Here is a 26383-nt window from a genome sequence, read left to right on the forward strand (position 1 = left end):
ATTTTGCCTCATTGCCATACCAATTCTGGACTGTACGGCCTTTGAACGTAAATATTTTGGTCGCCTCTTATAACAGATTCATGGAGCGCCATCAAAAAACGGCAACGTCGCCAGTATTGGCGTGCAAATTCCGGCCTTCGTCACCAAGGAGTAGCAGTCAGCATGGGTGCACGAAACAGGTGCATGCTGCGGAGAGCCGTCCATACACAGCAACTTTCTCTGAATGATCGTTGAGGAGACGCTGTTGGTAGCCACTTGGCTCATCTGGGCAGTCACGTCGACAGTTGCACATCTATTTGCCCTTACGCACCTCTGCGGCTCTTGTTCACCTCTATCATCTATGGCGCCACACGCACCACAGTTGCTCTGACGCCATGTTGCCATGCACGGTATACTTTAACCACGGTAGCACGTGAGCAGTTAACACATTTAGCCATTTAGGAAATGCTTCCGCCCTTGGCCTGAAAGCCAATGGTCATGCCCTTTTCGACACCAGATAAATCGCTCCGTTTTCGCACTACGGCAATGATTACATTGTCTTCCAACCCCCCTCCCCCTATTCCCCCCTGCTACCCCACCGACACACTTTATATATCCCCCATTGCTAGTACTCCCACCTACATCCGTGAGTGATCATTGGATGTTGACGTCGAAAATAGGTGGTGGCCATATTAACGCGACTGGACTATCTGTAATTTATACACACAATAAGCTGAATTTCATTGTTTATTTTCCTTCCTGATGTTGCAATTTTAACACTTTCACTGCTCCAGATGTAGCCCTATATATGGGACCTCTCTCCAAAGAGCCGTCAGGCGCTTTTTCTCTGGTTTTTTGGCACATATTTAAAATTTTGTTTCTCCAACCTGTAGCTGGAGTCAGCCCAAACAAATGCTGCTCGTCGCGTCTTTCAAGCGACACCCAGCGTCGATGGAATGCGTCGGTTTGTTTACCATTACAAACAAAATGATTTTTAAAGTGGAATTTTACGTGCCAGATGCGGTCGTCCCAACTTAGTCCAGTGCAGGATTCTATTCTATCTACCTATCGCTTGCGCCTTTGTCCCGCATTTTTGCGATCGGTGGGCCTGGTTAAATCAGATTTGGCATGTTAATGTGGAGGGGAGTCCGGATGCCCTTCCTGCCGCCACCCCATACCCCCCGGGACAGAATCAGAGTACCCCATCTGTCTGCGTACAGTGTAAATCATGGAAAAGTGAGGATGTGTTTCAGATGTCTGTGAGTCGTGTAACTGAGGCGGGACGTGGGGGCCAGCCCGGTATTCACCGAGAGGGATGTGGAAAACCGCCTAAAAACCACATCCAGGCTAGCCGGCACGCCGGCCCTCGTCGTTAATCCGGCGGGCGGATTCGATCCGGGGCCGGCGCGCCTACCCGAGTCCAGGAAGCAGCGCATTAGGGCTCTCGGCTAACCTGGCGGGGCAGTGCAGTGCAGGATTCGTTTTACTGATATGTATAAACGGGGACAAGAAAACGCGAGGATTGACGAATACTCCAGCAACGACTATGCTGCCCTGGCCCGTGCTGACTGCTACCATCATACACAAACGCACTGCTCAGTCGCTGCTAGATTACTGATTATTATTCGCGTTTTTTTGTTCCTTTTGTAACATATCGGGAAAACAACCATCGTTTTACACTAATCTGATAATGCCCTGTTGAATGAGCACGTAAAATTCCGATTCAAATATCATTTTCTTCGGAACGGGAAAAAAACCAGCGCATTCCGAAGTCTCCGGGCGTCGTATGAAAGAGGCGGTGAGCAGGATTTGTTTGGACTGACACCAGCTGCACGTTGCAAAAACGAAATGGCAAATGTCTGTCGAAACACCAGAGAAAACGCGCCTGACCATTCTTACGAGAGACACCCGTTATGTGCTAACAATTCCAGTGCTCCAGGCGTATATATACGACTTAGTATGAAAAATATTTACAGCAGTTCACTGCCACAATCGCATAGATACGTATGACGTCTACTATCCGTCCAGCGAGTCGGAGATGATTGTTATATAAGTTGGCGGTCTAACTCTTGGAATACTGGGAATCATCCGAACAACTTATTGAATGCTGAACCAGAGGTAAGTGGTATCATAACATTACCTGATTTGTTTGCTGCACTTTCCGTGTCATCGAATAAAATGACACGACGTTACCGTCCTGTTACGGAAGATGAGCGGCTGGGTCTTCTAAATCAAAGTGACGATAAGGACTTCATTTGCGCGATCCTGTTGATGATGGTTGGACAGACAGTGACTCCAATGAGCCTGTAGGTAAATCCGTCACCACAAATATTCAAAATATTTGAGAACCAGCAAACATAGATCCAGATTTTGATGTTACTCCCGCTCCTCCCTCCGAAATCGAAGAAGAGTCTGAGCATACGTCTGACAAATCTGCTAAAAGACACAAAACAGATGATTTAAGGGGGGAAGACTATGATTTGGACCCATAAGTGTGTAATTTCGATAATAGTCATTCTGGTTGCAAAATCGTCAATTTAGATGATAAATCTACTGTATGTGACCGCTTCCAAGCTGTTTTGGTCAAGAAATTGTAAAATACATAGCTGAGCAATGTAATTTATATTATGAGCACCTTTGCAACGAAACCAGTGAAAAATCAAGACTGCGGCCGTGGAAAACCACAAACGGTGGTGAAATTTACTGTTTCCTTGCTGTATATTTTCTGATGGCTCAAGTGAGGAAAAATGAAATAAACAATTATTGGATCAACGATATACTCCAATGTTTGTGCAGATCATGCCAAGAGATGATAAAGCCTGGAAATTTAGGGGAACTCCGAGTCATCTAAGATAAAAATTTCCAGATGCTTTTCATCCTTTTAAAAAATTGTGCATTCACAAGAATTTATTCTCTGCAAAGGTCTTGTCCTCTTCAAACAGCACGTCCCATCCAAATGCTGTAAATCTAGCGTAAAGTTTTTTGTTTCGTGTAAATGGATGCTGCAACGGACGTAAAAAAAAAAATCGATTCTGCTGTAAATGCTGGAATACCTGGAAGCATTGTTCTTAATTCACTAGAAATGGTTCAAATGGCTCTGAGCGCTATGGGACTTAACATCTGAGGTCATCAGTCCCCTAGATCTTAGAACCACTTAAACCTAAATAACCTAAGGACATCACTCACATCCATGCCCGAGGCAGGATACGAACCTGCGACCGTAGCGGTCGCGCAGTTCCAGACTGAAGCGCCTACAAGCGCTCGGCCACACTGGCCGACAATTCACTAGAACTCAATTTTGGTAAAGGTCAAACGCGCCATGTGTTGACAGTTGGTACACTAGCCCGGCGTCATTTTCTTATTTGCATGACAAAATGACATATACTTATGGAACTGTAAGGAAAAATCTTAAGCCGTGTGACATCGTGTTTCTGTCAAGAGATAAACTTCTTGCTCTCAAGTGTCGCGACAAGCGGAAAGAGAGAAGGCTTTCAACTCTTAATAAAAGCTAAAATATAGCTACTGATAAAACTCACAGAAGCACAAATGAATCAGAAAGAAAACCTGCTTGCATCGTGAGCTACACTGAAAATATGGGGGCCGTCGACGGGAGCGACATGATGCTAAGTTCAGTGTAATATGTACGAAAAACTGTAAAATGATATAGAAAAGTATTTTTTTTTTCATTTGGTGGATCTGTCTCTGCTGAACACGCATGCGTTGTATAAAATTCAAACGGGAAGATATACACTACTGGCCATTAAAATTGCTACACCACGAAGATGACGTGCTACAGACGCGAAATTTAACCGACAGGAAGAAGATGCTGTGATATGCAAAAGATTAGCTTTTCCGAGCATTCACACAAGGTTGGCGCCGGTGGCGACACCTACAATCTGCTGACAAGAGGAAAGTTTCCAACCGATTTCTCATTCACAAACAGCAGTTGTTGTTCAAATGGTTCAAATGGCTCTGAGCACTATGGGACTTAACATCTGTAGTCATCAGTCCCCTAGAACTTAGAACTACTTAAACCTAACTAACCTAAGAACATCACACACATCCATGCCCGAGGCAGGATTCGCACCTGCGACCGTAGCGGTCACGCGGTTCCAGACTGACACCGGCCGGCAAACGTTGTTGTGATGCCTCGTGTAAGGAGGAGAAATGTGTACCATCACGTTTCCGACTTTGATAAAGGTCGGATTGTAGGCTATCGCGATTGCGGTTTATCGTATCGCGACACTGCTGCTCGTGTTGGTCGAGATCCAATGACTGTTATCAGAATATGGAGCCGTTGGGTTCAGGAGGGTAGTACGGAACGCCGTGCTGGATCCAGACGACCTCGTATCACTAGCAGTCAAGATGACAGGCATCTCATCCGCATGGCTGTAACGCACCGTGCAGCCACGTCTCGATCCCTTAGTCAACAGATGGGGACGTTTGCAAGACAACAACCATCTGCACGAACAGTTCGACGACGTTTGCAGCAGCATGGACCATGGCTGCGGTTACCCCTGACGCTTCATCACAGACAGGAGCGCCTGCGATGGTGTACTCAACGACGAACCTGGGTGCACGAATGGCATAACGTCTTTTTTTCGGATGAATCCAGGTTCTGTTTACAGCATCATGATGTTCGCATCCGTGTTTGGCGACATCGCGGTGAACGCACATTGGAAGTGTGTATTCGTCATCGCCATACCGGCGTATCACCCGGCATGATGGTATGGGGTGCCATTGGTTACACATCTCGATCACTTCTTGTTCGCATTGACGGCACTTTGAACAGTGGACATTACATTTCAGATGTGTTACGACTCGTGACTCTACCCTTCATTCGATCCCTGCGAAACGCTACATTTCAGCCGGATAATGCACGACCGCATGTTGCAGGTCCTGTACGGGCCTTTCTGGATACAGAAAATGTTCGACTGCTGCCCTGGCCAGCACATTTTGCAGATCTCTCACCAATTGAAAACGTCTCGTCAATGGTGGCCGAGCAACTGGCTCGTCACAATACGCCAGTCACTACTCTTGATGAACTGTGGTATCGTGTTGAAGCTGCATGGGCAGCTGTTCCTGTGCACGCCATCCAAGCTCTGTTTCACTCAATGCCGAGGCATATAAAGGCCGTTATTACGGCCAGAGGTGGTTGTTCTGGGTACTGATTTCTCAGGATCTATGCACCCAAATTACGTGAAAACGTAATCACATGTCAGTTCTAGGATAATATATTTGTCCAATGAATACCCGTTTATCATCTGAATTTTTTCTTGGTGTAGCAATTTTAATGGCCAGTAGTGTATTTCAATATCTCATTTTCAACAGAGGGCCTTCGTGGAAGCATATCGGCTGATTTGATATTTGCTCCCCTAACCGAGAGCCACGTTATCTCGTTATTCCTAGGAACATCAAAGAAGACTGCCAACAGACAGTGTGCTGTATGCGCAATACATTACAAAGGAAGTGACACTAGATAAATTTGTATAAAATGTAATGAACCTTTATGTTTGAATTTTTGTTTTGAAAGACACCACACTTTGAAGTTTTGCTAATGTAAAAACTTACATATTTTTCCACCTAATATGATCTCTTAAAAAAAGTAAGTCTCTATAACGATTAAAAAAAGAAAGTAAGTTAACACTATAACTCTGCATTTTATGTGTCTTAATTTTTTTCTCCGTAATAACTATCGACTGCTAGAATCGTATAAACACTGACGGAAAAAAATCGCATCACCAAGTAGGAGTTGTGCGGCGAATATTACCTTTCAGATTGGTCGTGGTGAGCTGATATTAGTCAGGTAAGCCTTTAACGTGGCAAAGACGCCATTTCAGCATCTCTCCGAGTTTCAGCTAAATCGTCTAATAGGCTTACGAGAAGCTCGATGTTGCTTCTGCGATATCGCAGAAATACTCGGTATAAATGTAGCCACTGTATATGACTGCTGACAGCAGTGGTCACGGATGTGTATGGTCGCAAGAAGACCACGCTCCGGACGATCACGTGGTGCTGCTGCTACTATGCTCTGGCGCATGGTACTGCATCTGCAGCAGCAGTGTGAGTAGCAGTTGGCACCACAGTGATACAACGAGCTATTAAAAATCTGTCACTTCAAGGATAGCTCGAGCCAGATGGCTTGGAGCGTGCAGTCCACTGTCCCCATACCACGCCATTAGCGACTTCAGTGGTGTCAAGCGTTAGTTCATCGGAGAGCAGGGTGGGAGTCTGTTGTGTTTCCCGAAGGTAGGTGGTTCTGTCTCGATGCCAGCGATGGGCGTGTGTTGGTTAGAAGGATACCAGTCGAGGGCCCACTACTAACCTGCCTGCGTGTTAGACACACTGGACCTACACCTGGAGTTATGGTCTAGGGTGCGATTTCGTATGACAGCAGGAGCACTCTCTTGGTTATCCCACGCACTCTGACAGCAAATTCGTACGTAATTCTGGTGATTCGACCTGTTGTGCTGCCATTCATTAACAGCATTCCAGGGGCGGTTTCCAACAGGATAACGCTCGCCCACATACCACTGTTGTAACACAACATGCTCTACAGAGTGTCGACATGTAGCCTTGGCCTGCTCGATCACTATATCTGTCTCCAGTCTAACACATGTGGGACATCAACGGACGACATCTCCTCTGTCCCTGTGCTGACTGACCAAGTGCAGCGGGCGTGGAACTGCATCCCATAAACTGACATCCGGCACCAGTACATCTACATCTACACCTTCGTGATTACTCTGCTGTTCACAATATTGGCAGAGCGTTCAGTGAACCACCTTCAAGCTGTCTCTCTACAGTTCCACTCTCGAACGGCACAAGGGAAAAAAGATCACTTAAATTTTTCTGTACGAGCCCTTATTTCTCTTATTTTATCGTGATGATCATTTCTCCCTATGTAGATGAGTGGCAACAGAATGTTTTCGCAATCGGAGGAGAAAAATGGTTCAAATGGCTCTGAGCACTATGGGACTTAACATCTGAGGTCATCAGTCCCCTAGAACTTAGAACTACTTAAACCTAACTAACCAAAGGACATCACACACATCCATGCCCGAGGCAGGATTCGAACCTGCGACCGTAGCAGTCGCGCGGTTCCGGACTGAAGCGCCTAGGACCGCGCGGCCACAGAGGCCGGCTCGGAGGAGAAAACTGGTGATTGAAGTTTCATGAGAAGATCTCGTCGCAATGAAAAACGTCTTTGTTTTAACGATTGCCACTCAAATTCACGTATCATGTCTGTGACACTATGTCACCTGTTTCGCGATAATACAAAACGAGCTGCCCTTCTTTGTACCTTTTCGATGTTATCCGTCAGTCCCACCTCATGCGGATCCCACACCGTACAGCAATACCCCAGAATTGGGCGAACAAGCGTGGTGTAAGCAGTCTCTTTAGTAGACTTGTTGCACCTTGTAAGTGTTCTGCCAATGAATAGCAGTCTTCGGTTTGCTCTACCCACAATATTATCTATGTGATCGTTCCAATTTAGGTTACTTGTAATGGTAATCCCTAAGTATTTAGTTGAATCTACAGTCTTCAGATTTGTGCGACTTATCGCGTAATCGAAATTTAGCGGACCTCTTTTAGTATTCATGTGAATAACTTCACACTTTTCTTTATTCAGGGTCAATTGACACTTTTCGCACCATACAGATATCTCATCTAAATCATTTTGCAAGTCGTTTTGATAATCTGATGACTTTACAAGACGGTAAATGACAGCATCTTCTGCAAACATTCTAAGACGGCTACTCAGATTGTCTCCTATGTCGTTAATATACATCAGGAACAATAGAGGGTCTATAACACTTCCTTGGGGAGCGCTGGATGTTACTTCTGTTTTACTCGATGACTGTCCGTCTATTACTACGGACTGTGACCTTTCTGACAGGAAATCACGAATCCAGTCGCACAACTGAGGCGATAGTCCGCAGGCACGCAGTTTGGTTAGAAAACGCTTGTGAGGAACGGTGTCAAAGGCCTTCTGGAAATCTAAAAATATGGAATCAACGATGCATGCGCGTTTGCATTCTATATTCTCCCAGTCACACCGGTTGTTAACGTAACAGCATTACACATCTGCAATGGCATATCTCGCGCTTACGTTAACCTGTAATCTTGCAGTGCCCACTTAAATGTTACCTAGACAAATGTATTCCCGAAATTTCATTACTCAGCATTATTTATTTTTTGGTGCTGAGATTTTTTTTTACGTCAGTGTATATGCTCCACTTGAAAATTCCACGCACATAGAAGGCGGACGCTCAGACTAAATGTGCAGCCAAAGGGTTAATAGCCAGCAGAGCAGCATTGTTAACAGTGACTGGCTGCTAAGAAATAATGTGTAGATTTTTTATCTTTGGATTTAATGTAAGATTGGCAGTAAAAAGGAAACTAGCAGCGCTAGTTAATCAGATAATGTAGAGATAAATCTTAAACGAAGCCCAGTACTGCACTGGGGTGACTCACCTGCTCACAATTCCACACCTTGGCGCGGCAAATGGATATGACTGAGACATTCTGCCGGCGGTTCAACCACACCACGGACACCTCATCGTTAGATAGCCACCTCACCGACGTGAAGTACTGGTCCCTGCAATCCCACACAGATTTGTGATAAATCACATCGACTCAGAAAATCCCAGAATTATAAGGGGATCAAAAAGTTTCCGTTTGAGGGCGCTGCTGCAGCAAATTTGCAACGTAGCGAGACTCCGATGCATGCGGTAAATGCAGCAACGTGAATTATGCTGATGTTATTACCAAATGCGTCCAAACAGGACCATCACGCTGTTATTCTTTTCTTGGCTGCCGAAGGACACACACGGGTAGACATCCATCGGAGGATGAAGAACGAGTATGGGGCAGCATGTCTGTGGAAACCCACCATTGTGGAATTGGGCAAGAAGGGGTGCTGCTGCTTCATGATAATGTACGTCTGCAGGAGTTACGACAACTGAAATGGAGGCACTGGAGCACCTGCCCTATAGTCATGGTCTTTCTCCATGGGATTATTACGCCTTCAGTAGCTTAAATAAAAGCCTTGACGGGTCAAAGATACTTGCTGGACGCGGGAGCGCAGCAGGCAGTTACTGACCTGAAACTTCCTGGCAGATTAAAACTGTATGTCGGACCGAGACTCGAACTCGGGACCTTTGCCTTTCACGGAAAGATCCTCCAGGCTGTGGCTAAGCCATGTCTCCGCAATATCCTTTCTTTCAGGAGTGCTAGTTCTGCAAGGTTCGCAGGAGAGCTTCTGTAAAGTTTGGAAAGTAGGAGACGAGATACTGGCAGAAGTAAAGCTGTGAGGACGGGGCGTGAGTCGTGCTTGAGTAGCTCAGATGGTAGAGCACTTGCCCGCGAAAGGCAAAGGTCCCGAGTTCGAATCTCGGTCCGGTACACAGTTTTAATCTGCCAGGAAGTTTCATATCAGCGCACACTCCGCTGCAGAGTGAAAATCTCATTCTAGTTACTGACCTCTTCACGCAGCAGGACACGGTGTTTTACCAAACGGTTATCTTCAAGCTGGTGCGTCGATGTGGGATGACTGCGTCAGTGCTCACGGCGATTTTGCCTTGACATACTGATTCTATACTGTAAGGCCTTCGAACGGAAACTTTTGATCGCCCCTCAAAATTAGTAGTCTCACTTTCCTATAAATTGTTCATCTGAACAAATATGGCAATTATCTCCCTTTCATGCGTCCTTTGTGTTATACAGTTCTGCATTCAGATGAAACAACACCATAAATTCAATATTGCAGTAGTCTAGAAATGGTTCAAACGGTTCTAAGCCTTGTGGGACTTAACATCTGAGGTCATCAGTCCCCTACACTTAGATCTACTTAAAGCTAACTAACCTAAGGACATCACACACACACATGCCCGAGGCAGGATTCAAGCCTGCGACCGTAGCAGCAGCGTGGTTCCAGACTGAAGCTCCTAGAACCGCTCGGCCACAGCGGCCGGCATTCGTCTAGAGTCACAGGGCATTACCATCACCACGAGATTCAGTAGCATCCGCATTCACAGCCCTGACACCTTAGCAACCACTTACACATTATTGTTATTAGCATTATTGATTAACCATTCCAGTTTTGGTCTCCTAAGGATCATGGACAATTTTCTGGTTGATTCCCTGGTATGTCTTTCTACTTCTTAGTATTCTTCCATTCAACCACGCCACCTACTTTCAATCCTTTCTTCATAAAAAATTCCTTTTCTGTCACCTCTTTTTCTCGCGTGTGGTTTATTTTCATATATTTCTTAGTCTGTTTAATCCAGGACTCTGTTGTCTTCTTTCCTCAAAGACATTCGAAAATATGTTCGGTTAAGTCAGGAACAGCGATATGTACGCATACACTGACGGTGGTATTTTGTACACAAGGTATAAAAGGGCAGTGTATTAGCAGAGTTGTCATTCATACTGAGGTGATTCATGTGAAAACGTTTCCGACGTGATTATGGCCGCACCACGGCAATTAACAGACTCTGAACGTGGAATGGTAGTTGAAGCCAGACGCATGAGACATTCCATTTCGGAAATCGTTAGGGTATTCATTATTCCAGGATCCCCAGTGTCAAGAGTGTGCCGAGAATACCAAGTCTGAGGCTTGGCCTGTCACCACAGACAGCGCATTGGCCAACGGTCTTCATTTGACGATCGAGAACAGCGGTGTTTTCTTTGAGTTATCAGTGTTAACAGACAAGCAACATTGCGTGAAATAACCTGAGAAATCAATGTGGGTCGTACGACGAACGTATCCGCTGGGACTGTGCTGCGAAATTTGACGTTAATGGGCTACGGCAGCATATTCCCGACGAAAGAGCTTTTGCTAATTGCACGACGTCGCCTGCAGCGCGCCAATGTCGGTTGGGCCCTAGACGACTGGAAAACGACGTCCTCGTGAGACGAGTCCCGATTTCAGTTGATGGTGGCGTTCGGGTGTGGTGCAGACCCTACGAAACCGTGGCTCAAGTTATCGACAGGGCACTGTGCAAGCTGGTGTGGGCTCTGTAATAGAGTGGGCTATGACTCGACGGAATAGACTGGGTCCTCTGGTCCAACTGAAGCGATCATTGATTGTAAATTATTACGTCTGGCTACTTGGAGACCATTTGCAGTCATTCATGGACTTCATGTTCCCAAACAACGATGAAATGGTTATAGATGACAATGCGTCACGTCGGCAGGCCACAACTGTTCGCGACTAGCTTGAGGAACATTCTGGACAATTCGAGCGAATGATTTGGACGAAATGAATCCCATCGAACATTTATGGGTCCTAATCGAGATGCCAGTTTGTGCAGAAAATACTGCACCGGCGATACTTTCGCAATTATGGACGGCTATGGATGCAGCACGTTTCAATACTCTGCAGGGGATTTTCAGCGACTTGGTGAGTCCAGGTCACGTCGAATTGCTGCACTACACCGGGCAAAAGGAGATCCAATACGACATTGGGAGGTGTCCCATGGCTTTTGTCACCTCAGTGTATGTTCAAACAGAATAACCGTTTTTTCGATATTGCTCCTGCTATAATTCCTATCACATGGGTAGATCACATAACTAATGAGGAAGTATTGAATAGGATTGGGGAGAAGAGAAGTTTGTGGCACAACTTGACCAGAAGAAGGGATCGGTTGGTAGGACATGTGCTGAGGCATCAAGGGATCACCAATTTAGTATTGGAGGGCAGCGTGGAGGGTAAAAATCGAAGAGGGAGACCAAGAGATGAATACACTAAGCAGATTCAGAAGGATGTAGGTAGCAGTAAGTACTGGGAGATGAAGAGGCTTGCACAGGATAGAGTAGCATGGAGAGCTGCATCAAACCAGTCTCAGGACTGAAGACCACAACAACAATAACATAATTCCTATGTTATGGTGCTGCTGTAGTTAGAAGACTTAGTATGTTCCATACAGTTCAACATTTACATCTACAACCATACTGTGCAAACCACTGTGAAGTGCATAACAGAGATTACTTCCCGTTGTATCACTAGCGTACGGCTTTTGCCCTTCCCATTCCCGTATGAAGGACGGGAAAATGATTCTTTAAACGCCTCTGAGCGCGCTTTAATCGCGTCCTCACCATCCCTGTGGTAACAATACGTAGGGCGTCCTAGTATATTCCTAGATTCGCAATTTAAAATTGGTGACTGAAACATCGTAAGCAGGCTTTCTCGGGATGGCTTGCGTCATCTTCAAGTATCTGCCAGTTCTGTTTCTTCCGCATCTCCGAAACACGGGTCACTCAATCCTGTCACCATTCGTGCTGTCTTTCTCTAAAGGGGGCGAGGCAGCTAAGACTGGCAACTCCAGATTTATCCCGAATGAATAAATATATCGAGGTGCTGTTTTCCCCAAGTTATAGCGAACAATATGGCGAAGTTCTTGACGTTCGCAAGTGATTCTTATCGTTTATAGTCACCGAATTACGACAGCGATTTTTTTCTATGGCATTTGAAAGAAGGTTCTAAGAGAACGTCAACGATATAACACGTAAAGGACTTGATCAAATAGCATAAAGTTAACATCGCCACTAACTATGCCCCGTCGTCAAGAGAAGAGTTTCCTCTAACGTCTGCCCTGTTACACCAGATGCAAGCAAACACGAAACTCAGCTAAGGTTCTAGTATTTACCTGTGGGCTTGAAGCCCAGCATCGTGGGTTCTGCAGCTGTAACAATCACATAGCTTTCTTGTAAAGCTATTGAGACAGTCACAATATATATGACAGTCGAAAAAGTAAATATCGTTTATGGCGGATCTCGGCAAACTATTATAGCAGCGATGCGGTTGTATGCTGAAGAATATCCAGATCGTGCCAGGTACTCATGATCAGTCGTTGCAAACGTTATAAAAAGGTTCTAGAAACTGGAAGTGTGGAGAATAAAACACGCCAAGGAAAAACAAGAGCAACTGACGAAAGAAATGAAACTAACATTTTAACAGCAGTAACATACAGTGCAAATGTCAGTAAGAGGCATCTCTGAAGTACGAGAGAGATAAACCAAACAACACTACATTCCATCGCATTTCATCCTTTTCACATTTCGTTGCATCTACAGCTTCATGTGAATGACTTACAAAATTTACAAAATTGGTTACAATTCTCCAAAAGTTATCTACGAAAAGCGCAAAGTGATGCGACATGTCTATACAAAATTTTGCTCAAGGAAGAAGCTTTGTTTCAAACAATGGGAAAGACAATCATCGTAATATGCACTAATAGTGAGCTGAAAATCAAAGTTGGCTCACAGAAGTGAATAAAAATAATGCTCTTATTCTATCAACGTTTGGTGCATGTTTTTCAAGACCCGCATCATTCATCTCTGATTTATTGATAGGAGTCTAAATCACTCAAGTATCTCGAATTCCTAAGATATGCTGCTGCCGCTGTTATTGGAAAACATCCTACTGTACATAAGGCAATAGGTGTGGCACCCAGATGACTGATGTCCCTCCTATTCCACACACGTAGTGATGGACCCTCTTAAGACAACATTTGGAGAGCATTGGGTCGGCAGTTCAGGAAACGTCAAATGGTCTGCACAGCCATCTAACTTACCACTTCTGTACTCTTATCTGTGGCGATGATTAAAACAAGAGGTCTTTAGAAAACACCGAATCCCGAACGTATGTAATGCCTTATAACACTAGCCTGTGCTCTCGTTAACTCCAGATGCTCAACGGGCAGTATTGTTTCTCCGGAATAATTTTCTAGCGTGTAGCAATGCTCAAGGTCTACATCAAATAAACGAACCGCTTGCGTTTGGTATAATGGGGCAGACGTTTGTGAAACCTCTTCTCCTGACGGCGGGACAGTGCTTTGCGGCGCTGTCATCTCGATACTTTCTGATAATGTCCCATACATTTTATGTTATTGAAGTTCTCTTGGGAGCTTCCTTCAAATACAACAGAAAAAATATACAGTAATTCGGTGACTGTAAACGATAAGAACAATTCGGCGCAAAAATTCTCGCGGATTGCGATCAAACATCGCCAGACATTGTGTTGAAATGTTGTGCCGGATGCGCTTTTCGTTGACTGTGAGCAATTGCGGTGCCATTTCGCACACAGCCTCTTCACAGTCTCAGGAGTCTCACCATTTTTTATTCAGTGGTCTTGAATTACGATAGCAGGACGTCAACTGGACGGCTGGAACGCGCTTCATCTTCGGTGCTTGTCCGACCACGTTTAAAGTCATTAATCCAAAAGCAAATGGTCTTCAGTGATGGGGCGGAGTCCGTGTGAACTTTATGCAATTCTATTTTGATTGGTGCGGCAGTCCAACCCTTGAAACGAAGATGTTCAATAACGGCACGAAACTCTATTTTATCCATTTTCAGTCGACACACTGACCAATGAAGACGACTGTCAACAATGAACTGTACCTTGTTGAAATTCTTTATAAGAGACTTGGTATAATCAAGCTTACCAACCATGAAGGCGCAATAAAGATGTTTCATTATTTCAGGAAATTTAGCAGACGTATCAAACCACATTCGAGAAACATGAACGTCAAGGGTTGCAGCATCCTTCTTTGGGCACTTCTGAAGAATGCAATAGAGCTCACGACGACAATCGTATTGCAGCACAACACAATAATCTATTGCTAGATCTACATCTACATCTACATACATACTCCGCAATCCACCATACGGTGCGTGGCGGAGGGTTCCTCGTACCACAACTAACATCTTCTTTCTCTGTTCCACTTCCAAACAGAACGAAGGAAAAATTACTGCCTATATGCCTCTGTACGAGCCCTAATCTCTCTTATCTTATCTTTGTGGTCTTTCCGCGAATTATAAATTGGCGGCAGTAAAATTGTACTGCAGTCAGCCTCAAATGCTGGTTCTCTAAATTTCCTCAGTAGCGATTCACGAAAAGAGCGCCTCCTTTCCTCCAGAGACTCCCACCCGAGTTCCTGAAGCATTTCCGTAACACTCGCGTGATGATCAAACCTACCAGTAAAAAATCTAGCAGCCCGCCTCTGAATTGCTTCTATGTCCTTTCTCAATCCGACCTGATAGGGATCCCAAACGCTCGAGCAGTACTCAAGAATAGGTCGTATTAGTGTTTTATAAGCGGTCTCCTTTACAGATGAACCACATCTTCCCAAAATTCTACCAATGAACCGAAGACGACCACCCTCCTTCCCCACAACTGCCATTACATGTTTGTCCCACTTCATATCGCTCAGCAATGTTACGCCCAAATATTTAATCGACGTGACCGTGTCAAGCGCTACACTACTAATGGAGTATTCTAACATTACGGGATTCTTTTTCCTATTCATCTGCATTAATTTACTTTTACCTATATTTAGAGTTAGCTGCCATTCTTTACACCAATCACAAATCCTGTCCAAGTCATATAGTATCCTCCTACAGTCACTCAACGACGACATCTTCCCGTACACCACAGCATCATCAGCAAACAGCCGCACATTGCTATTCACCCTATCCAAAAGATCATTTATGTGAATAGAAAACAACAGCGGACCTATCACACTTCCCTGGGGCACTCCAGATGATACCCTCACCTCCGATGAACATTCACCATCGAGGACAACGTACTGGGTTCTATTACTTAAGAAGTCTTCGAGCCACTCACATATTTGGGAACCAATGCCATATGCTCGTACCTTAGTTAGGAGTCTGCAGTGGAGCACCGAGTCAAATGCTTTCCAGAAGCCAAAGAATATGGCATCCGCCTGATACCCGTCATCAATGGTTTCGCAAGGTATCATGCGAAAAAAGGCCGAGTTGCGTTTCGCAGGAGCGATGCTTTCTAAAGCCGTGCTGATGCATGGACAGACACTTCTCTGTCTCAAGAAAATTCATTATATTCGAACTGAGAATATGTTCGAGAACCCTGCAACAAACCGATGTTAAGGATATTGGTCTGTAATTTTGAGGATCCGTTCTTCTACCCTTCTTATATACAGGCGTCATCTGCGCTTTTTTCCAGTCGCTCGGGGCTTTACGTTGGGCAAGAGATTCGCGATAAATGCAAGCTAAGTAAGGAGCCAATGCAGTAGAGTACTCTCTGTAAAACTGAGACAAAACTGCACTGAAAGCCTCCAACTCTATCTGTTTACCACATGAACTTGTCCCCACTCATTGCCAACTGACTGCCGGTTTACATTTTTAGATTCACAACTGCGTCTTCCCGACTCACGATTAATCAGATCTGCCAAATTTTAATCGTGTCCACCTCCCGCTAGACAACTGAGATTGTAAAGAAAGTAAATAGTAAGCGTGCTTACTGACCACTGAGCTTGTGAAGACTTGACCTCGAGCGGCGGCTTCAGGTCGGTGACGATTACCTGCTTGGGGTTACTCACGTCCGCCACCCACAGCGTCACCACGGGATTAGGCGTGCCCACCTGCAATCAGAAAGGTTTGATTTATCAATAGGTTAATAGACAGTATAAGCTCCGAATCTCAGTTATATGAGTTGAAGGTCCATATAAAACTAAACTGACACCCTCAGCTTTATGCGAAGTGTATACAGGGCGTTACAAAAAGGTACGGCCAAACTTTCAGGAAACATTCCTCACACACAAAGAAAGAAAATATGTTATGTGGACATGTCTCCGGAAATGCTTACTTTCCATGTTTTAGCTCATTTTATTACTACTCTTCAAATCACATTAATCATGGAATGGAAACACACAGCAACAGAACGTACCAGCGTGACTTCAAACACTTTGTTACAGGAAATGTTCAAAATGTCCTCCGTTAGCGAGGATACATGCATCCACCCTCCGTCGCATGGAATTCCTGATGCGCTGATGCAGCCCCGGAGAATGGCGTATTGTATCACAGCCGTCCACAATACGAGCATGAAGAGTCTCTACATTTGGTACCGGAGTTGCGTAGACAAGAGCTTTCAAATGCCCCCATGAATGAAAGTCAAGAGGGTTGAGGTCAGGAGAGCGTGGACGCCATGGAATTGGTCCGCCTCTACCAATCCATCGGTCACCGAATCTGTTGTTGAGAAGCGTACGAACACTTCGACTGAAATGTGCAGGAGCTCCATCGTGCATGAACCACATGTTGTGTCGTACTTGTAAAGGCACATGTTGTAGCAGCACAGGTAGAGTATCCCGTATGAAATCATGGCGGTGAATCGAGGAAGTACAGTACATACTGACGAAACTAAAATGAGCTCTAACATGGAAATTAAGCGTTTCCGGACACATGTCCACATAACATCTTTTCTTTATTTGTGTGTGAGGAATGTTTCCTGAAAGTTTGGCCGTACCTTTTTGTAACACCCTGTAGAACACATCATCAATACAAGAAAAAAACTAATATTTGGAATTAGGTAAGAAAAAAGCTCTCTATTATCACGAGGACGAACATAAATAAAATAAATGGCGACCGCCGCCAGGTGGGCCGAGCGGTTCTAGGCTCTTCAGTCTGGAACCGCGCGACCGCTACGTCTCAGGTTCGAATCCTGCCTCGGGCATGGATGTGTGTGGTGTCCTTAGTTAGGTTTAGGTACTTCTCAGTTCTAGGCGACTGATGACCTAAGATGTTAAGTCCCATAGTGCTCAGAGCCATCTGAACCATTTTTGAAATATTTCCCCGACGATGATCACAATGTTTTTGCCCGCCTTGCTGGACACTTGACTTTTTTCTGGTCAGACTCCACGGCACCGATATACAGGAATTTAAAACTTTTCTGGCAGATTAAAACTGTGAGCCGGACCTAGACTCGAACTCGGGACCTTTGCTTTCGTGGGCAAGTGCTCTACCAACTGACCTACCCAAGCACGACTCACGCCCTGTCCTCACAGCCTTACTTCTGCCAGTACCTCGTCTCCTACCTTCCAAACTTTACAGAAGCTCTCCTCCTTTCTTTCAGGAGTGCTAGTTCTGCTAGGTTCGCAGGAGAGCTTCTGTAAAGTTTGGAAGGTAGGAGACGAAGTACTGGCAGAAGTACAGCTGTGAGGACGGGGCGTGAGTCGTGCTTGGGTAGCTCAGTTGGTAGGGCACTTGACCGCGAAAAGCAGAGGTCCCGAGTTCGAGTTTCGGTCCGGCACACAGTTTTAATCTGCCAGAAAAGTTTCATATCAGAGCACACTCCGCTGCAGAGTGGAAATCTCATTCTGGATACAGGAATTTGCTGACTATTTTTCTTTGCAACATTGAAATCTTACTTCTCATCTAGGAACCTGATATGGACTGTCAGTACATAATTATCAGCGTGTGATTCATGAGACAACTTTACAAAGGAAAACAAAGATGAAGATTATGCATTAGTCAGTAACACAATCAGTTGATGGAATCAACCTTTTGAAACAATATTTTTTTAATTGCTAAGAAAAAGACTCTTTAACGCAGACTGTTTTCAGATCACTTACAAGAATGCAACAGAGACAGATCAGTATTTGGTGTACCTTTATTGTTTTCCTCTAAAATTTATTATTATTGTTATTATTATTATCATCGTTATTTTCAGTATTAGAGAAAAAGTGAAATGTTTTGTATATTGATAAACACGCAGAAACATTTGTAAAAACCTCGTAATTCTTATTTCAGTTTAACGAAGAATTAATAAAAAGAGTGACTGACTGTGTACTGTTAGATTTTAGAATCATGTGGTCGCTGGTTTAATTCCCACTAGAGGCTTTTTTTAACTTTTATTTGAATTCACATTCATGTTTAAAACGCAATTTTAACTAACAAATATCGAACTGATCATAATTTTTAATCAAAAGCACATTCTCGGTTTTATTTGCTACTCAAATAAAATTTTTAAATGTTTATTGTCACATCGTATTGGTACTTTAAATATTATGTTTGTACTTTCGTGATCTCCAGAGTTAACAAAGTGTTTTAATTTCCGTTTGAATATTGCCCATTTTTGTTCCAAAATGTAAATTAAAGAATTATGATTCATGCCAGTTTTTTCATTAATGTTTCAATTTATTAACAAATATTGAATTCAAATAGACATTTGAAAAAATGTGTTTCGGGCAGGAATTGAACCATTGACCTCATTAATACAAGAATAAAATGCTGCACGATAAGCTACAAGCTACTAAACTAAGTACAGGAATATGTTTTGCCCTGAATAGCGCTTGTCAAATTTTAAAATCAATTATTTCAAGTGCTTTTGAGAATTGAGTCGTACTGACGTCAGGGTACTGAGCTTAAACTCAGAAGACGTCTCCATAAGGCCCCATTTTTAGTCCTCATTTCAAGAAAAGAGGCACACCAGCAGCAACATTACAATAGGAAAGAGGGCTTTACTTTCGCCCCATTCCAGTGCACCGGACCAGCAACAGTGGGATGAAGTAGAAGGATCTTCCGAGGACACGTTTTACACCAATTTTGTGGATAAAGTTGGGTCAAGCATCTTCTTCTTCTTCTTCTTCTATAGTACCAAAGGGCTTCTATAGTACCAGAGTGGTGGACTCTCCCACGTAGAAAATAACTGATTTCATATTTGGAGGCTAAAGCACAAACCAGAGATTCAGTGATTTCAGCGGAGCTCAGTATTACACCACTGGCCATTAAAATTGCTGCACCACGGAGATGTCGTGCTACAGACGCAAAATTTAACCGACAGGAAGAAGATGGTGTGATATGCAAATGATTAGCTTTTCAGAGCATTCACACAAGGCTGGCCCCGGTGGCGACACCTACAACGTGCTAACATGAGGAAAGTTTCCAACCGATTTCTCATACACAAACAGCAGTTGACCGGCGTTTCGGTACACACACCATCAAATTATTTGACTTGTCGCTCTATCGAAGTAGGCGAGTGTCAGCAATATGTCTCGTGGTCTTATCGGGGCGTGTTTATCTTCTGCCGTTAGGACAGACTATAGAAATGCGACTTGCACGCCTAGAGTAGCAGGTTGACGGTGACCAACTTTAAACAGAACTGATTAATTTTCACAAACATTTATTAAAATAATAACAATCATAAACCTTACTTAACTTGATTCTGGATGCTATTTACAATTGACAATCTTTGGTCTTGGTACGTTAATCTTATTCTCACATATCTCTGATACTTGACAAAGTGTTTATACATTTCTCTTCATGGCTATGTACAGGAATATGATAATCTTATTAGGCGCAGACTGAGAGTTGACTATAGACTGGTATAGACTAATGTAGACTGGTGCAGACAAATGCAGACTAATGCAGATTGACTAATCGGATGTCTGTACACTCGTTATAATACCTCGAGCGTTCAGGTATCACTGTGCGAGTGTCATTCGCGAGGAGAAAAGGTTCTACGTTAGCAGCAATCTCATTGGCTGCATTACATATTAATACGCTGATCGGCGAAAGCAGAATTTGGTCCGTCTTTATGGTAGCGCCATCGCGTAGTGCGGAGACGGACGAGCGCTGCGCCTGCGCTGTTGTGCTCAGCGGGGCGCGCTCTAGTGGGAAAGTTGTGAACGCGCTGACTACGCGGAACTTTGATAAAGGTCGGATTGTAGCCTAGTCAACAGATGGGGACGTTTGCAAGACAACAACCATCCGCACCAACAGTTCGACGACGTTTGCAGCAGCATGGACTATCAGCTCGGAGACTATGGCTGTGGTTACCCTTGACGCTACATTACAGACTGGAGCGCCTGCGATGTTGTACTCAACGACGAACCTAGGTGCACGAATGGCAAAACGTCGTTTTTTCAGATGAATCCAGGTTCTGTTTACAGCATCATGATGGTCGCATCCGTGTTTGGCGACATGGCGGTGAACGCACATTGGAAGCGTGTATTCATCATCGCCATACTGGCGTATCACCCGGCGTGGTGGTACGGGGTGCCATTCGTTACACGTCTTGGTCACCTCTTGTTCGCATTGACGGCACTTTGAACAGTGGACGTTACATTTCAGATGTGTTACGACCAGTGGCTCTACGCTTGATTGGATCCCTGCGAAACCCTACATTTCAGCAGGATAATGCACGACCGCATTTTGCAGGTCCTGTACGGGCCTTTCTGGATACAGAAAATGTTCGACTGCTGCCCAGGCCAGCACATTCTCCAGATCTCTTACCAATTGAAAACGTCTGGTCAATGGTGGCCGAGCAACTGTCTCGTCACATTACGCCAGTCACTACTCTTGGTGAATTGTGGTATCGTGTTGAAGCTGCATGGGCAACTGTACCTGTACACGCCATCCAAGCTCTGTTTGACTCAATGCCCAGGCGTATCAAGGCCGTTATTGCGGACAGAGGTGGTTGTTCTGGGTACTGATCTCTCAGGATCTATGCACCCAAATTGTATGAAAATGTAATCACATGTCAATTCTAGTATAATATATTTGTCCAATGAATACCCCTTAATCATCTGCATTTTTTTCTTGGTGTAGCAATTTTAATGGCCAGTAGTGTAAGTTTTATCGTCTGTTCTCTCAGGTATAAGCAATGCGGAATGTTGGAACGTGCGGACATCCCATTCGAGGTGTGCGACAGATCACAATCATACACCTTGCTGCACAACTGGACGTCTGTGTAGGTGGTGCTGACATACTCCTCCACCAGTTGGTGTACTCAAAGGTGAGTGCCCGCCGGGTTCTTCGTCGCCCAAAAAAAAGGCCATAAAGAGCTACGAAGGACCATCTGTGCAGAGTTTCTTTCGCCTTACGAGGCCGATCGTAACACTTTTCTGTCGAACATTGTCATAGACGACGAAACATGGGTTCATCTGCTAACAGTCATTGGATCTCGACCAACGCGAGCAGTAATGTCGCGATACGATAAACCGCAATCGCGATAGGCTACAATCCGACCTTTATTAAGGTCGGAAACGTGTTGGTACGCATTTCTCCTCCTTACACGAGGCATCACAACAACGTTTCACCAGGCAAAGCAAGTCAACTGCTGTTTGTGTACGAGAAATCGGTTGGAAACTTTCCTCATGTCAGCACGTTGTAGGTGTCGCCACCGGCGCCAACCTTTTGTGAATGCTCTGGAAAGCTAATCATTTGCATATTACAGCATCTTCTTCCTGTCGGTTAAATTTCGCGTCCTTAGCACGTCATTTTCGTGATGTAGCAATTTTAATGGCCAGTAGTGTAATATACGCAGATGTCAGCATTTGAGAGAGGACGTGCAGTTGGGTTCAAAGAAGCCGGTCGGAGTAATTGGCGAATCGCTCAACATTTGTGTACGGGCGATGGAACTATTTGTTGATGTTGGCAGGAATGGGTGAACCATGGCCGAAGACAGAGACAGAGAGAGACGACGAACGTGAGGACCGAGCAATAGTCAGAGAGGCACTCAGAGCCCCAGATTCATCATTATCATCGGTCCAACGTGCAACTTGTGTTTCAGTGAGCACAAGGACCATTAATAGGTGGCTCACAGAAAGGTGGCTGAGCTCACGTCGTCCCTTGCGCCGATTACCGTTGGTCTGTATACTAACGAGCCCGTTCGCTGAGTTGTCGGGCACATTCGGCCTGGAATCTCGTGGACTAGAGTAGGATTCTCTTAAGTGATGAATCCCGCTTCGAACTGAGCCGCGATGTTCAGCGAAGATATATGTGGAGACGCCCTGGACAGTGGTGGGATACTGAGCTGACCGTCGCCTGTCACACGGCCTGATGACAAGGAGGGTTGATCCACTTTCTCACTGGCCATGGACCCTACCCGACTTATCTATGTCGATTTGGGAAAAGGGCAACACCAGCGTGCGACTGTGGCGATCCGGAAGGCACGCCTGAGCATGTAGTTTACGAGTGTCCCCTCTTCAATGATATCGCCAACACACCGCGAGACAGACTACCCAACCGTGACACACACCAACTACTTAGACGAGAGGAGACTTTTCAGACTCTAAACACCTTGGCAAACGAGGTATCTCGAAAAGTTTTAATTGACTATTTAGGAGAGATACAGTAAACAATAAGCGACAATAACCACCAATTGCGTCAAAGAGCCCTATTCCCATACCGCCTGTGCGTGGACTGGCCGACTACATCTAAGTTGGGATCCGCCACGTGCAGGACTAGGGGGAGTGGGGAACAACTACTAATTGTGACACACACACCGGACATGACGTAGGATAGGTTAGTTTGTAGGACTTAGTTATAGGAAATTAAGATAGAGACTGCAGCGAATTAACATCGAGGCCCGCCCAGTGCCAGGGGCATGCTCTTCGGGATTAGCTCGAAGAGCAGGGCGTGAAAAAGTAGGTTTATATCTTCTTCACTGGCACACATGTGACGCTGCAGAATACATATATAATTAAATTAGTAATAGTAATTAGGTATAAATAGTACAAGTAGACATTAGATGCCCATTGTTACTAACATTAACTGTAGCTCACACACTAACAGTACACTAAGCTGCAAAATTTAATGTAAATGTATCATTGTTAGGACCCACTAATGAATTAAGGCAGTGGGTTATATTTGTATAATTGTAATGGTATTGAATAAAGAATTAAAAAAAAAAAGGAGTGATGGTCTGGGATGCCATTTCATTTCTTAGCAGCACCACTTTGGCTGTCATCCGCGACACCCTTTTAGCGCAGCGGTACGTCGACAATATTATACGCCCCGTTTTGTTGCCCTTTATGACAAGCCATCCTGGGCTAACATTTCAGCAAAATGGTCAGCGTATGCCGAGAGTATCTACTGCTCTTCATTGTACTTGCCGAACGCTATCTTAACCAGCAGGGTCTCCCCAATTGAAAACGTTTGGAACATTATGGACAGGGCCCTCCAACCAGCTCGGAATTGAGACAGTTCTTATAGTAGTGAGATCATCCATGACTGAGTTGTTTTAGATGTTTGCATGTAAAATCAAGACCTTGTTTCCTGCTGCGAACAGAGAGCAATTATTACGCATCCTACGGGAATTATTCAACTCCGGGGAGAACTCGCTAAGATAATCGTTACTTTAACCTTATCCATTCCTTCCTGTTTAACAGATTGAAGGTACAGTTAAATTATCCTGACGTTAATTGCTTGTATTTTCGTATTTGTAAATCGAATTAATATGTGTTTCCCGGCGGTGCGTGTGCTCACAAATGTGTGTGTGAATTCCTAAGGGACCAAACTGCTGAGGTCATCGGTCCGTAGACTTACACACTACTTAAACTAACTTACGCTAGGAACAAGACACACACACACATGCCCGAGGGAGGACTCGAACCCCCGGCGGGAGGGCCGCGTAATCCGTGACATGGCGCTTCAAACCGGGCGGCCACTCCACGCGGCGTGTGCTCACAAAGAGCAAATAAAACTGGGGTTAATCTGGACCCACATTATCCATTTAGTAGATAGATAACCTGTCCCAGCGTAAATCCTCAATGATTTTATAAGTACAAACACCCAGACTTATTTTCGACGGCCTTATCCTTTAAGCCGGGTCATTACGTGACAAATTTGTACGGAGTAAACTGTCACACAGTCGGTCCGGCGAGTACGAAGTATGGAAACGACGGAAAGGTTTATTAGCTCTAGTCGTTGTCTTGCACTATGTAAAAGATATACCCCTGTGAAGTCGAATGGTTAAAAATAAAAACCATGTAGTCCTATAGACCAGTTAAAAATTACTTCAGAATTCTATCTTCATTTAAGAAATAGCTCTGTCAAGTAGCATGAATCTTTACGAAACGTCGTATGTAGAGAAGAAAACATATGCTGTTAAGCCAAAACATTAAGACCACTTCCAACGCGACGTTGGATGCCACCAGGTGGCATTTCGGGCACGTGACGCGTTACCAAAGAATGTAATCGAAGCAGATACGAGGGATCACTCTAGCGTAGATAATGGGCTGCAAATGTGGAAATCCATCGAGATATACGAGTTTGACAAAGGGCAGATTGTTATTACGCAGACCCTGTGAACGTGTATCTCGAAAACGGCGAAGCTGGTCGAATGTTCAAGTGCTACAGTCGTGAGTATCTACGGAAGCAGGCAGAAGGACAGGGAAACTACCACTAGGCGCTAAATGGTTGGAAGTCCACGACTCTTCACGGAGCGTGGGTTTCGGATGCTTGTCTGCTCTGTAAAGTAGGAAGACACATGCATCCGTTCATGCTTGATGTCTCCCCGATGGCGATGTTATCTTTCAGCAGTGTAACTGTTCATGTCTCGGAGCCAGAACCGTGCTAGAGTGGTTTGAGGAGCATTATGGTGAACTCACGTTGATGTTTCGGCGACTGTTTTCGCCTGATTTATGAGGTGCGACAGTAAAGTAATGAGACTGTTATGAAAAATGAAAAAATGTTGCTTGCCGTTTTAAACAAGTTTAGTGTTGTCTCCTTCAAAGTAGTTTCCTTCTGATTGGACACACGTTTTCCAGCGCTTCTGCCATTGATGGCAACATTTATGGAACTCATCTTCTGTAATATCCTACAAGACCCTCATCACAGCTTTTTGGACATCTTGTGTTGTTTGAAAATGGTGTCCCTTGACCGCAGATTTGACTCTTGGAAACAGAAAAAAATCGCACGGAGCGATATCTGGTGAATAAGGTTACTGTGGTGGTACTGAAATTTGTTTTGAGGTTAAACATTGCTGTACTTACAGAGCAGTATGGGATGGCGCATTATCGCGATGCAGAATCCAATTATCAGCAATGTTAGCATGGACACGAAGAACTCTTTTACGAAGTCTTTCTAAAATTTCTTTGTAGTAATATAGGTTAACTGTTTTTTCCCTTGGGATCAAAGGAGCACACAAGCATGCATTTCGCTTTTGACATGCGAGCTTTTTTGGCCTGGGTGATCCCTTTGAGCACCACTGCGAACTTTGCCGTTTTGTCTCTGGAACGTATTGAAAAAACCAACTTTCATCACCAGTGATAACACGGCTCAACAATTCTGGATTTTTTCCGTTTTCTCCAACAGATCGGTGCCACTGTTGTGATGTGAGAGTTTTGGGGACCATTTTTGCACAAATTTTTCTCATACCAAGATCTTCAGTTATTATTAGACGAACCGTTTCTCGATTGATGTTCAGTTCCTCTGTAATCATTTTCACAGATAATCTTCGATCAAATCGTACGAGTTCACGCACCCTGGCCAAGTTGACATCCGTCCATTCAAATGGTTCAAATGGCTCTGAGCATTATGGGACTTTACTGCTGAGGTCATCAGTCCCCTAAAACTTAGAACTACTTAAACCTAACTAACTTAAGGACATCACACACATCCATGCCCGAGGCAGGATTCGAACCCGCTACTGTAGCGGTCGCGTGGTTCCACACTGTAGCGCCCAGAACTGCTTGGCCACTCCGGCCGACCAACATCCATCTGTGAGGTTGATGGTCGTCCACTGCGGTCTTAATCTTCATCATTCGTTCTGCCTTCACTAAACATTTTACGCCAATGAAAAACTTGAGCTCTAACATAAACTCCTCTCCAAAAGCCTTCTCAAGCTTACTGTAAGTTG

At 44.6% G+C, this 26383-nt stretch overlaps 1 protein-coding gene across 1 annotated transcript in view; it reads right to left on the minus strand.

The window, feature by feature from the left end:
* The window catches only part of LOC124802913 (prolyl endopeptidase FAP-like), a 760857-nt gene that overhangs the window by 91887 nt on the left and 642587 nt on the right, over positions 1 to 26383 (minus strand). Inside the window, exons 7-8 of the mRNA XM_047263983.1 lie at positions 16270 to 16385; positions 8458 to 8581 (exon numbers count right to left, since the gene is read on the minus strand). Coding sequence (XP_047119939.1) covers positions 8458 to 8581; positions 16270 to 16385 — 240 coding nt within the window. The remainder of the gene's footprint in view (positions 1 to 8457; positions 8582 to 16269; positions 16386 to 26383) is intronic.

Source organism: Schistocerca piceifrons, chromosome 6 (genome assembly GCF_021461385.2).
Source record: "Schistocerca piceifrons isolate TAMUIC-IGC-003096 chromosome 6, iqSchPice1.1, whole genome shotgun sequence".
NCBI classification, from domain to species: domain Eukaryota; kingdom Metazoa; phylum Arthropoda; class Insecta; order Orthoptera; family Acrididae; genus Schistocerca; species Schistocerca piceifrons.